Genomic DNA, 14280 nt, shown 5'->3' on the forward strand with positions numbered 1-14280 from the left:
CATTCTATCTTTGTCACTTGCTGAAAATTGAACAAAGACAGATTATGTTAGTGCACACAACTCGTGTGACACAATATTTTCGAACGCAGCCCATGGTTACATGTTGCTCGCTTCTTTCGTCGATTTGGTTTGAATTTGGAAAATGTAAAACGGAATTGAAATCGATGAAAACTCACCTTAAGCGAGTTTGAACTCATCTTATGGGCTCACACCATTATGGAGGGTTTACATTACGTATAACGTACGATTTCTAATGTCCAATAGGAGAGTTTGTTTTCTAGGGGAAAAACGATTCGGCTACTGACGCATCTCGCACAATTCTATAGGATGCTATAGGAGTTGTTTTTATAACGTGATACGATGGGTAAAAAAATATTGTCGAAATTTGTTGCAATTACATATTTTCTTGTTGAATTAAACGGCACACGAATTTTGTATTTTGTTTTTTGTAATAAATATATTTTTTTTTTTTTTTATCTTTAATATAACTTATAGAAACTATAATTGGCAAACCAAACACCGATATCGAACGTGCAAGTTTTTTGCAATAAATTATTTTTCTTTATTTACAACAAATTTTATGTTATTGAAAAATATAGACATTTCACATTGCTTTATGTAATTATGGAATTTGTTTATCTAAAAACAAAGACAAATTTTTACCAATATTTAAATCAAAATTTAAACAGATCAACATTTATACACTATTTAATTTTTTTTTAATGAGAGATAACATGTCTAAAGAGTTTATTTTGTTACTTTTAATGATGTCCTTAGTTACTATTGTGCAGCTATTACATATATACTTGATGTTAGAAATCTTCTAATATATAAATTTATGCGTGTGTTGCAAAATATATAATGTATCAATATGTGTATAAGGTAATATGTTAAGGCATTTCTGATGCCAAGCTTACAAAAAGACCTATTAGTGATACATAACGACATTGTTAAAAGTTATAGAATAATGGGCTAAGTTCATATTGTATATTAATATTACATTATACAGGTATTTCTCGAGATCATTGGCATAAGAGACGAGCTACTGGTGGAAAGAGAAAGCCCATTCGTAAGAAAAGGAAGTTTGAGTTAGGACGTCCAGCTGCAAACACCAAACTTGGGCCACAACGGATTCATACTGTAAGTTTGAACCTTTGCAATGAATATATGATGAATGAAAAATCATTAATGAATTATTTTGAAAATAATATATATTAATATTACAATAAATAAAATTGAATTCATTGTATTGTAAGCATCATTATGTCAAGGATATTTATTTTTTAATTATTATGATTTACAGAATGATATTTTTCTCATAATAATGTTTTAGAATAATTTTTTTTATAATGTTTTATAATAATCTATTAAAACTTATAAAATTATTGTAAAAGCATTATCTTCTTTACTTATTCTAATTATTTATATTGTGATTAATTATATTTTAATAGAACATTCTCTCTCTCTTTCTGATTTAAATATAATGTATTTGATATTTTAAATTTACTCATAAATGTACCTATCTTATGTATATAAGGTCCGTACACGAGGAGGCAATAAGAAGTATAGAGCTTTGAGATTGGATACAGGAAACTTTTCTTGGGGTTCTGAATGTAGTACCAGAAAAACTCGTATCATTGATGTTGTTTATAATGCATCAAACAATGAATTAGTACGAACTAAAACTTTAGTAAAAAATGCCATTGTCACCATTGATGCTACACCATTCAGACAATGGTATGAGAGCCATTATATCCTTCCATTAGGTCGCAAGAGGGGTACTAAATTGGTAAGTATTGAAACTTGATTTAAATTTATATTAAGAAATAAACATATCAAATAACATAAAATGATATGATTGTTTTTTGTAGACAGAGGCTGAAGAAGAGGTATTGAATAAGAAGCATTCTAAAAAGACAGAAGCTAAATACAAAGCTAGACAGCGATTTGCTAAAGTAGAAGCTGCTTTAGAAGAACAATTTGCAACAGGACGTGTCCTTGGTATATGAATATTTTATGTTAGCAATAGGTTTCTTTATTAAATTAATATTTATTATATAGTTTTTTTTTTAAATTGAAATAGATTTTTAAAAATTTCAGAGAACATTAAAGAAGCATATTTGTAATTATTAAATATTTTTTGTTTTGTACTATGTATATATATTCTTGCTTAATGAAAGTGGCTTGTAAAAATAATTTATTTCAATTTTAGCTTGTATAGCAAGTAGACCTGGGCAGTGTGGACGAGCTGATGGCTATATCCTAGAAGGTAAAGAATTAGAATTTTATATGAGGAAAATTAAAAGTAAAAAGGCTAAATAAATATATTTGATTATGGGTGATAGTTAGCTTTATGTTGAAGAGCTATTGTTTAGTAATCTAATTCTAATCCTAGATTTGATTATATCATTTTAATTAAGATTTTAATTACCTCATATACTTTTAATTAAGGAGTTTAATAAAAATTACTTATTTATGAAAAAAGCAATAGATTTAATTTATAGGTGCTACATTTATAAATAAAAATTATTATGATAGTGTATTAATAAAAAAAAGATCTTGAACAAAAAATCTGTCTGCTATTAAAGAAAATGAATTTACCAAATCTTCAAATAAATAATGAAATATATTTGTATCGGAAGATGCATATAAAGATAAATTTGTAATACAGTAATATTTTCACACAAAATTTTGATTACATCTTTATAAATTTATATTAAATAAAATCTTTTGTAATTAAAAAGAAAAAATGTTTACAAATGAATGTGGAAATCATTAAGGAATTTAGCACGAGCATTTATTACTGGAGAACCACCTAACAAATCCCTAGACATGATGAAAAAGAAATCTCGTGAAAATCCCTGCTCCAATCTATGGTGAAACATGGCGGCAGCAGCTAGCGGTATGTGTGCCTTATATTTCTTTCTTTTCAATATTTCTTTATAGTAATATGTAGCAAATTAATTGATTAAATATTTTTTTATTATTAATGCATAAATAATAACGAGATCTTTGTACTTTTTATAAAAGTTATTATCATACATAACCTCAAATAATATATTTTTTAAAGTGATAAACAATATTATATTTTATTTTGTATATAATGGCAGTTTTTTTTCTTTGCAGGTTGGTTATTAAATTTTTCTTCAACATACATAAGGCATGTGACATGCTTTAATTTTTATCCCATTGGCTTTTTACAAATACGAAATTATGCTGCTAGAAAAGGTACAAGAGAGAGAGCGAGGAAGAAAAAGGTCAAAATAGTTGTTGAGAAAGTTGGTTTTATACCACATAATCAAAGGAAAGTACAAATGTGAGTAATTTTTACATTTTAATATATTTTAGTAATTGTATTATATATATTTTATATATATATATATATATATATATATATATATATATATATTAGTAATTAATATTAATATTACTTCTTTATGATATTAGTGCAGCTAACAAAACCAAGCTAAAGGAAGAAAATATTATCTTGGATGATAGTAAAAAGTCTGATCCAATAGATAATGTCTGGCTTAGGAGATTTCATAAATGGAAAATTTATCAGTTTGAAAAAGCAATACAGAGTCATCGTGAAACACATCATCCGACTATGTTAAATTTACCAACTGCACCTATAAATGCATTTATAGAATTGGATATGCAGGTAATAAGAGAGGAAAAAAAAAAATATATATATATATATATATGTGTATAAGAATCATTATATAATATCATTATATAATATATAAAATGCATGCTGAATGTAAACATATGTTATCAGGGTACAAAAAAGACAAAATTTGTCGATGCTTTCACGAAAATAACATGCTTACCACATCCGTTTGATCATGGTCAAAGCAGAACAATTTTAGCATTTTGTAAGACACCTGAAGTACAAGATGTTGCAAGAGAAGCTGGAGCTCAGTATGCTGGTGGTAAAGAGTTAATAAAACAGATTCAGGTGAAATAATATATTATTTTTGTAACATAATGCAATTATATTTTAACAAGTAATATATAAAGATTATATCTTGTAACTATTGATTAAATGTATATGATCCTAGAATGGAAAATTCTCAATAAAAGAATATGATATTATCGTGTCAGAGCCAAGCATCTTACCTGATCTGTTACTAATTAGAGGGATCATGAGAAAGAAGTTTCCCAGCACTAAATTAGGTCAGTAGAGATACATAATATTTAAACTTTTGAAATTTTTGTTTCTATGATATGTCAAGTTTATTTCACATGATAAACAGATTTGTGCAAGAATTTTAAAACTCAACTTATGTCACTTCTAGAATAAATTTTAAAATTTATATTTATGTTTGTTCAGGTACTTTAAGTTCTGATATGAAAATGCTTGTGACGAAATTTTTAACTGGGATAAAATATACAGCAAAGCCACATGATTTATTAAAAACTTATGGTACTATTGATGTTACATTTGGAACGGTAAGTTCTTGATGATATTATTGTGTCATATTATTACAAACATCTTGTTAATCAGTGTATATGTTGAACAATGTAAAAAGATTATTGGTTGATTTGTTTTTATAGCTTGATATGGATACAAAGCAGTTGGAGGAAAATTTTGCTGCCATTATTAAGGATATTAATACTGCAAAACCACGTCGACCAGAACCTTTTTTTCGAAGGTAATATTTAAGATCATTTATATTAGACTTATGTTTTTATATACACATTTATTACATAATTGTGTAATTATGTTTGAACAGAATTCGTATTTTGTGTGCGCCAACGAAAGAAATGTTTAAAGTTGACTTTGAACAATATCTATCTGAAGATACGATTAAAAAAGAAGAAGAAGAGGAAGACGAAAGCGAAAACGAAAAGCCAGATGTTGTTATTGCATCTCATTAATTTTGTGTTTGTAGGTATATCTCTATAAAATAATTTCTCTAATTAAATATATACATTAATAATATTATTAAATATATATATTAATAATATTATTAGCAAAAACCTTTGTTTTCCTCCCTCGTCGCTAATATAATATAATATTTTATATATTTATTTTCCACCACTAAAAGAGCTAAATTTGTCAATTTTTTATCAGTTATTAAAAAAACAAAATCTTCGTACAATATTGTTACATATTACAATGAACAGATGAACGATTCTATTTTGCTTTTTAAATTTATTATTGTTTTATATGAAGTTGTTACGACGTAATTGTTATCCTGTATAGTAACCATAATAATCCTTCATCGAAACGCGCATAATTATGCAGGACGTAATCTCGTTAACGCCGATAGGGCATGATGACTATGGTCTATCGCTTGTGCGTTAATAAGCGATACGATTATGGGGAGGCAGACAGAGGTGGCACTAGAGATAGAGGTGCCCTAGGCAAACATGTATTTACTATTTGTGAATATTGTGAGGTTCTATATCATTGAGCGAGCCATTGTACACGTAAGGGCTTCCATGAGAAAGTGTTTATAGATGTTTAACTCACACTCTATATGTATAAATGTGAAATCCGATGAAATCTAAATAGCCTAATACGAAGCCTTTGTGTATGCAAAAGTCTTTGCAAATATGAGGTTTCTGTAAATGCGTTGATTATAATTCAAGGTAAAAAGCAGGATTCGATTCGATTTTATTTTATTTTATTTTTCTCGATAGCAAAGGTATTTTCTAAGAAATTGTTTTTTTTTTTTTAATATAATTTTCCCATGTGTAAAAATATTTACTAATTTAGTGAAATTTTTGTGTTCTAATTCTTAAGGATGAAATCTTTGCAAGTATGAAAATTTTACAGATACAAAAAGTATTGTAATCTGTTGCAAATAATTTAGTCAGATTTTTTTTACAAAAAGTGAAATTTTTTAATATAGATTCAGTACAATTAATAATTTATTTATATACAACGAAATAATATTTGTTTCGCGGAATCCTAGCATTTATGAGATCTTGAACATTAATGCAGTAGATCTGTAGAGCGAGAATCTCGATGAAAGTATTTACAAGGCAGGCACATAGGAATGCCTTCGTATAATCTAACGCGACGATGCACTTTCACCCAGTTTGCCTGGCGGTAGAGCCGTCTCTGCGGGAGATCGTAGAGACGCGCGTACGTACGGTACGACGAAAGGCGGACAAAGTAGAAGGAGCGGCGAGGCAAGTGAAGCGAGGGAAATGAGAATGGAGAACACGGTGCACGGTGAGCGGCGACCGGTGGTGGTGCGGCACCGAACGAGCGATCGGAGTGTGGAGAGGGGCGACGGCTCACCTACCTGCCGGTCGTGGGCTCAGTCGGTGTCCGCCAGGTTGAAAATCCGTCCGTCGCTTCTCTTGCCCTCTAACTGAGGTGCGTAACTGTATAGTACACGCGAACCGGTCTCGTTCTTAGGGGAACAAGCACGTTTTACCTGAAATATAATTTTCGTCCGAGGGAGATGTTTCCCCTTTCTTGATCTCCCTTTCAACGCCGCCGATATATCGATGTTCGCGCGGGAATCCCTTCGTTTATAATATTCTTCGATTATATCGGGGAGAAAAAGATTCGGAAAAGCGGGAAAATTTTCGTGCGAATCGAGAGCACGAAAATTTGTGTCTTTGTGAGTGGAAAAGTGAAGGAGGCGCACGCGTATGTGCGTGCGCTGGCGCCTTTTTCGCGGCGCGCGTCTTTCTCTCTCTCTCTGTGCATGTGTGTTTACGTATAGTGTGATTCGTGTTGACTGTGCAGGGTGCAACGACACGACGAGTAAGAAAGAGAGAGAGTAAGAGACAACGATTTCAAGTTTTCTTCTCGCCGTCTACCGTTCCGATTGCCTCCTTCGTAGACATGCCCCTGCTTGACGGCCAACAATTGCGGCATTAGGTGACATACAGGCGCACACGTGCACCAGTCATGGTAAGTTTGCAAAGATCGTCTCTCCGCTACAGAATATCCGCTCGCAAAATCGAATCTGATGACTCGCAAATATCGTTTCCCGAGGAATTGAGATGCAACAGCCTCTTAATCGTAACTTCAGAGAAAAAAAAAAAAAAAAAAAAAAAAAAACGTTACGCATGATCACATTATAAGTTATAAATGGTGCATCAGATTGAATTGTATTTCTCAATTGAAACTTTAAACTTCTTTATCTAAAATAGTATTTTTCGATCTAGATTGTTGCATCGCATCCTCAGTTTCTCTAGCACTCTTTACTCTCTTTTTCACTAAACTTAATCAGAGTAGAGTTGAAGCAACAACTCCTGCGCAAATGGAATGTTGCAATATATATATATTATTACAAATGCAAAAAGTCTCTTTTCCGCAAATGATACGCGGTTGCATCTAAATTATTTTTATCATCTTTCAAGCAGTTCTGGGAAACATTGTACGACTTGAATAAAACTGCGCATCAAAATTATGCGCGCGGTTACTCTCACGTGTGTGCGCGGAGTTTAAAGGGCATCTTATAATAAAGGTCGAGAAGGTACGGCAAGCCCAGGCCGTATTCTGACATCTTCATTTCGCATATACTAACTGCAGAAGAGGGAGAGTTCGCGAGGTGAATACGGCAGTCGGATTCGGTATGCGGTATCCGTAATTTGCAGCACGAGTGTCGTTATTATGGCGTGCACGCGAACGCGCGTTTTACGCGTGGCACCTTCGGCATTTCGAAAGATCCTCTCCTACGCCGTTCGAGAAATGTCTCGAGAAATTAACATAATAATCACGGGCCACCTGCTCTTTAATAGTGACGTTAATAATATTTAATAGAAATAATATTTAGCGAGACTTTAACGACGAGAAAGCGTTTATGTAAGTATCGGAGTTGACAAGTCATCCGTGGAAAGTGTCTTCTGGTCCTCGGTCTTCGCCGCAATGTGGTTACTAATCGTGAGCGATGAAAAATGTCGATTCAAGCGTGTTTCCAACTCCAACCAATTTGGAAATTATTGCTTTACACAGAATTATGATTACATATAGTATCGAATTCTTACAATTAGAATACAATTGCGGCTTGGAAGAATTTTTTATTTTTATATAATAGCTTTTTGTGCGCGCTATTTTGTTACGTGCTACAAATTTCTATAAAAAAATTCTACAAAAGGATTAATTCCGCACTCATAGATCGCGGACCGATGCATCGACATTATGCAAACGCCGCGTACGTGAGTTGCGTGTTTCGATTTATTTTCCAACGTGAGATCCGGTGAATCCTTGCGTGTTGCTTAGCGTTCGAGTCTTGATCCAAATTCATAAGCAGTCATCTGTAATTTACTCTCAATAAGTACATGCACATTATACACATCGTACGACTCGAATTTTCCTTTTTTTCGATGATATCTGTGCATGTCAATTTATGTATCAGGATATGTATCAATCTCTCTCTTTCTGCAACAAATATATGTTGCTTGTTTGTCAGTTTTTTCTTAATTTAGTAAATTTTTTTAATTTCTAGATTGCTTGAGAGGGAGAATTATTTGGTAAAACTTACACAAATTTTTGAAACGTGTTAATTGATTAGTTATTAACATTGCAAATATATTTCAAAGATATTTCTTATGATATTTGAGAGAAATCTTTATTCAAGGAAACGGATTTTAACCTCGTAGGAACAATCGCTCGTTCGTGTGATTCGTATCGATGAAATTGCAGAACCGTCGAAGCCTCGACTGCCACTTGTCAAGATTTTTCACGTACCACTATTTCGCGAAACGGCACGTCGCGAAGTCACGCGAGGCAAGAAGTTGCCGTATGTGTGCAAGGTCTAAGTACCAATAATTCCTTAACCGTATCACGATACGGCGTCTTTCTACGTGGCAATATCCGAGGTCTATAAATTGGTCTAGCAATCCCTGTCGACAGTGAAAGGCAATTTGAAGGCCGATGTGTTAGAAGCATATATGTCGAAGATCCACTGTGTTGTTAATTAGTTGGATCTTATAAACTCTAAGAATGATTTATGCAAAGAGCAAAATTTAGAAAAAAATAACTTGCTCATTGCAATATTATGATGATTAATTATTCGTATTATTTTGACAGTAATTAGAGACAGATTCTGAACTTTATCCTATTAATTTACTATTATTAACACTGTTTCTTCTAATTTTTTTATACACGAAAATAAAAAAATTATGGATTATTATAGTTATTTTTAAAATTCCAACTGATAATTACTTTTCTTAATTATCTTAAAAATAAGCTTTATTGTAATTCTTTTAGAGTTCTTATATTAATAATTTACCAAACGATATTTTGATCTGTGAAAATTTTGTGCGCAACCGCACAGCTTCCAAGATAAAAACTATAGTTATAAATATGACCTAAGTTTACGTTCTCGGCTCTCTCGGTATTTCGCTCAATTATATACTTTATTCGATGTGAATCTCTCGGAAATGTTGTTCGCAATTCTTAGTAGCAATCTTAATATATCGCGGCGTATCGATGTATAATGGGATAAATAGATCGATTCCGGATCATTATCCGACTGCGGCAGGACGTTTTATTAACACACGCTGCGAAATTACGGTTTTGCACACGCGCGTGCTTTTGAGACGCGCGGTCCAGTCATGCGTGCCAGATCGCCGCAAAACCTGGCTCCAGAAGCGAATGCAAATGATAGTCTTGTGGGAGTCTACGTGTCTCTGTAACGTGTGTCGACGTTTTTCCTTCCTTTCGACTTTCTCGACAGAGTCGATCGGCACACGAGTCGCGGTCTATAAGACAATAATTACGTCTTATAACATACTACATGCCGACACAGTTCACTGCGACACGAGTCTCTATATCTCTATATTTTTCTCCCTCCTTCGTTTCCACGCTCGTTCGCCGGAAAATTGCAAATCGACGATTTTCGTGAGACCGCGAATTTCCTTCCGTGAACTTCCACGTGACCTCTCCGCGTGTCGTGGGATCGGGTATGCCGCGAGTAATACCGTTTCTAACGTACTCCGATCTCTGCACCAGGAAACTCCAAGAGAGACAGATATGCGTCTTGAGGTAATCCGATCATGCAATCGCGCCTCACTCTTAGCTCTTCTAGACAGTCAGTTAGCCTTTTTTTTTTCTCTTTTCAAACACCGCGCAATTCTTTATCGCGCACTCGGTCGAGAATTGCGAGATCAATGCATGTCGGTTTGAAAAACATTAAAAGCCTTTTATTCTTCCCCTCGGATATCCGTGACAAATCAAGAACATTTCGCGCATCGTTTGTTAATCGATAATATCACGATTCTTTTAGAGGAAAATTCTAAAAATCTATATTTTTAATTTATTTTATGTATTTTATTTTTTATATTTTATATTATATTTTTTATATATTTTATGAGATTCACGATGACTAGTGCAGCGGTTGAGAAACGCACGAATATCTTTTTATCGACAAGAAACAAAAGAATAACTAAAGCAGTAAAGTTGTAGTAGTAGTAATGGTAGTAGTAGTAGTAGTAGTAGTAGTTATTAGCGACTCGCTTTGCAAAATGCCAGCGTGACATTCACGCGAAGGAAAGTCCGAACGGGCGAGAACAGAGACGCGAGACAGGAGATGTGGGTAGGGGAGAGAAGCAGGTATATCAGCTAAGGAAAAATGACAGATACGAAGCGGTTATGTGCCAGGTCGACCGGTTCTTCTTGTTACTCACTTCCCTGGCGAGACATATACTGGGTGACGATGACAACGCGTTCGTTCGTTGCATTATCGCGTCGAACTGCATTCTAGTTACAGTGAAAAGGATTCTGGTCTTAATATTATTCAATGAACTGGAAATCATGCGTATCGGGGAAATTGAGATTTTTTAATTAGATAGTAAAAGGTATAACTGGGTAGTATAGACAATTCAAACCTGTTACGCTTGAATAATTAATAATTGATAGCCAATAACCAATTCATTAAGAGATATGTAATAATTTTTATTTTTATTTGCTTTATTTAATTAAAATTCTGATTTAAATTAAAATCTGTGAGGAAGCTTAGATGATATAAAATATATGATACAAAATATGATATAAAATATAAATGTAACTATAGGTGCATACATTTCAAGTATAAATTACAAAGAACGAAGCTAAAGTAATTTTTTTTCCGCTAACTTTCAGGTGATTGATTCTAGAAATTCAAATGAGATTGAATTTATTAATCTTTGCATATGCTTAGATAAATAATTAGTTATTAGTATTCCTAACCGCCCATAAACGCATCGACTGTCGTAACAAACAGGAAGATTGCATAAGAGATGTTAGATAAGTATTAAATAATCTTTGTCGTGCGGAACGTTTATTAGCGACGGTGGTCGCTATGAAATTTGTCGATTATGAAATTCACCATAGACCACATTGATGACGAACTTTGACAAGTGCAACAGTCGATTCGCCTCGTTGATGATAGCACGATAATGATAAAATTGCGATTCGAAAGAAACGATCGAGACCGGACGATTGATAAGTGCGTTGACCGTTAATTCACATTATTATTCGGAGTACATATTCTAGTATGCACGTGATCGCGTATATTGAGTGCGTCAGATTTTTTCTTGATGGCGTCATTTGGATTAATTTATTAATGAGTGCCGCGACCGTGCGAAGAAAACTAACGAGATATAGATCCGTTCTAACGAAACTCTCCTTCCCTCTCAGAATATAGGATGTGTAACCGTAACAAAAGGTGAATTCTCATGGCGGTTACAGCACGATGCGTACACGGGCTTCTTTCCCACGTGTTAGAAAACGCGCGACAGTGGCCGGTAAAACGCTGATGCAGCGTAATTTAATGTGTTCTTCCTGTTAATTTCACTGCTTGCAATCGATAAAAATAAACGAATAAAAGGACAAATGTTACTTTCGGGTTTATTTAAATTGCTAATAAAGAATATATAAAATAGCTTATCACATGCTCTGTCATTAAATATTCAAATTCTTGTGAATTGAGCAAGCAAATACCTTTGCCGAATTTAATTGACCTTTATATAGTTATTTTTAACGAATGCAGGATTTTTTAATTTTTTGTTTTATAAATTTCTATAAACACATAAGTTGTTTTACAATATCATAAAATAATCGTGATAAATTAATTATTAAATATAAATTAGAGAATAAATAAGTTTCTTATTTTTTAAGTAATTAAAAAAATTCCATTTTAATTCAATATAGTTGTCTAACGTAATAAATTAGAGAGAATTAATTTCTTTAAAATTAAAATCTGTTATTGTAAACTTTTTTTTTTTCGAAATAATCTGTACATTAAAAATATCAAAAAGTCTCATATGTTCGCGGTCTTTTGAATCAAGTTCGAAGTCATCGTGATTGAAGACTGACACAATTCGTTCCGAGCTCTCGTACCTCTGAAAGCGGATGCAAAAACAGCGGATCTTCCATACGTCATTGTTGTGCAATACTCGAGTACGAGATCCCGTCGCGTTTTCAAGGAATCGTAATTACACGCTTCTCACTCGCTCATTTTCCTAGGAAGTGATTCAAGAATACGTCATTGATCGGGGCGATTACCACGCTCTCCTCGAATTTCTACGATGGTTAGGAAACGTATACGTGCGATTCAAGATTCCTTTTTGACGGCACGGCTAACCGATCGGACAGGTATCTCGTAAACGCGAGTATCCCGATCTCTCGAAACACAGACAATGATAAGTCCAGCCCGAGGCTCATTTACCTCGCATTATTCTGGCTTATACTGGTATTGGCTGAAATTGTATCATCTTTTCGTGGCAATTGGAAAAGTATTAAGCCGTGTTAATATTCTCACGAACTCATTTACACGCTAATATTCACGCGCTCTGATATTCGTGCCCTTCCTGGCGCATGAATGGAGTGTGATCTCTATCTGGCATAACTCGGTCTGGCAGACAGGAAGTGGAAGAAGAGCCTTAAGGCTCCTCTCTATTAATTCTGCACTCTTGGATTTATGCATATAATATCATGACACCGGGTATTTGTGCGCCTTTCTCAGGTCGATGACGATGAGGAGGGCTTAACGTGCACGAATGTACAGTTACGCGAAGAATCGCCGAAGCCGCCGAAGAGGAACGCGGAGAGGGACGTGTCTCGCGCAAAAAGGAGGCCACCGACGACCTGACCGTCACCGTTATATTGGCGCCCACGGCGGCGAAGCACCTCGTCTCGATTTACGACTAGTTTCTCGTAACTTAGCACCAGTACGAGACACGTGTATCTTGTCCGTCTTGTTCGCCATCGCGTTTCCTTTCGACGTTTCAACGCTACGCATGACCTCTGTACTTACCTGCTGTTCAGGTTTACGCAGCTGGCTGCAACGTGCTTTAACACCTTCTTCTTCCCGTGTAACAGGTACACGGTTAAATGAAGCATAAATTAGAGCGCCCCATCTTTGTTCTTTGGGAAAGAAAAATAAAAATCTATTGCTGAATGTTTGACAATCTATCGAGAATTGTGCACCTATTGTCATTCTTTATTCACTCCCCTGATTTTAAATAATCGAGTATAATCATATTCACATCTCATCTTTCCTGTAAACACTGAAATATTAAACTAAATGTTCATTTTTATTTTTACACGTAGAGGTCATATTTGCGATATACAGATATTATTGATTAATCGACATATTTGAAATTTGTGTCTATACTTACATTCCGTCTGTCTGATAACAAAGTTCGTTAAATAAAGATGTCTCTCGATAAATCTATATTTGAAATTAATTTGCAAGATCTTTGTAATATTTTGAAATTAATTTGCAATATTTAAAGTTAAGAGAATGTTATCGTCTCACTTTACGCTTCACTGAAACATCATAGTAACTATTATTAATCTTATGAAATGATTAAAGTTTTTCCGGAAATTAACGTAGTATGTACAAAATGATTTCTTGCACGACATGTAGAAAATTGCAGCAAGCTGATTGAGAAACACGCATCATTATCACGATCCTGTCATCGATACGATTTTCACTACATACGAAGATGCGAAGAGAGAGAATAAGAAAGAGGAAATATATCATCAACTTTCTTATATTCCTCGCGATAATGCGTATTTACCTATTTGTGGTTTTCTTGTAGTGCACCTCTTACAAAGATTGCTGAGTGCAAGAAATATTTTCTTACTTTTAATATGCTATTTCTTACTAAAATTAAGTATTAAATTTTCAAGAATTCGATAACAAGAATAAAAAAAATATATATTTTATAAACGATTTAAGGATGGAAAATCAAGAGAAAAAAAAACTCTTTTTTTTTTTTTCATAATATTCTTCAATATTCTAATATAATATTTAAACAAATCTCGCACGATTCTTATGGAAAAGCAGCTCCGGTCAAATTGCTTCATTTTAAAATATG

The 14280-nt window shown here is 33.6% G+C and overlaps 3 protein-coding genes across 6 annotated transcripts in view; all 3 read left to right on the forward strand.

Moving 5' to 3' along the window:
* Positions 1-289: 289 nt before the first annotated feature.
* Rps8 (ribosomal protein S8) lies at positions 290-2891 on the forward strand. 3 transcript variants are annotated; one of them, XM_072886828.1, is made up of 6 exons: positions 290-364; positions 1010-1140; positions 1538-1789; positions 1872-2001; positions 2213-2269; positions 2781-2891. In XM_072886828.1, the coding sequence occupies exons 1-6, from the start codon at positions 361-363 to the stop codon at positions 2786-2788; spliced, it is 582 nt and encodes a 193-aa protein (XP_072742929.1). In that variant the 5' UTR covers positions 290-360; the 3' UTR covers positions 2789-2891. The 3 variants fall into 3 exon arrangements, with proteins under 3 accessions (XP_072742929.1, XP_072742928.1, XP_072742927.1); XM_072886827.1 differs by having other exon boundaries at positions 2745-2794; XM_072886826.1 differs by lacking the exon at positions 2781-2891 and having other exon boundaries at positions 2213-2508.
* Mrpl1 (mitochondrial ribosomal protein L1) overlaps positions 2783-14280 on the forward strand; it is a 36279-nt gene continuing 24781 nt past the window's right edge. The window contains exons 1-9 of one of the 2 annotated variants that reach the window (XM_072886822.1): positions 2783-2902; positions 3127-3316; positions 3448-3661; positions 3779-3958; positions 4062-4176; positions 4334-4452; positions 4558-4655; positions 4737-4891; positions 6051-10114. In XM_072886822.1, the coding sequence (XP_072742923.1) occupies positions 2884-2902; positions 3127-3316; positions 3448-3661; positions 3779-3958; positions 4062-4176; positions 4334-4452; positions 4558-4655; positions 4737-4881 (1080 nt within the window). In that variant the 5' untranslated portion in view covers positions 2783-2883 and the 3' untranslated portion in view covers positions 4882-4891; positions 6051-10114. Of the gene's footprint in view, positions 2903-3126; positions 3317-3447; positions 3662-3778; positions 3959-4061; positions 4177-4333; positions 4453-4557; positions 4656-4736; positions 4892-6050; positions 10115-14280 lie in introns of those variants that run through there. The other variant, XM_072886823.1, reaches the window with a different exon arrangement.
* Cad99c (cadherin 99C) overlaps positions 6747-14280 on the forward strand; it is a 116310-nt gene continuing 108776 nt past the window's right edge. The window contains exon 1 of the mRNA XM_072886804.1: positions 6747-6880. Within this exon, the coding sequence (XP_072742905.1) occupies positions 6878-6880 (3 nt within the window). The 5' untranslated portion in view covers positions 6747-6877. The remainder of the gene's footprint in view (positions 6881-14280) is intronic.

The sequence above is a fragment of the Anoplolepis gracilipes genome, chromosome 2 (genome assembly GCF_047496725.1).
Source record: "Anoplolepis gracilipes chromosome 2, ASM4749672v1, whole genome shotgun sequence".
In the NCBI taxonomy this organism is placed as follows: domain Eukaryota; kingdom Metazoa; phylum Arthropoda; class Insecta; order Hymenoptera; family Formicidae; genus Anoplolepis; species Anoplolepis gracilipes.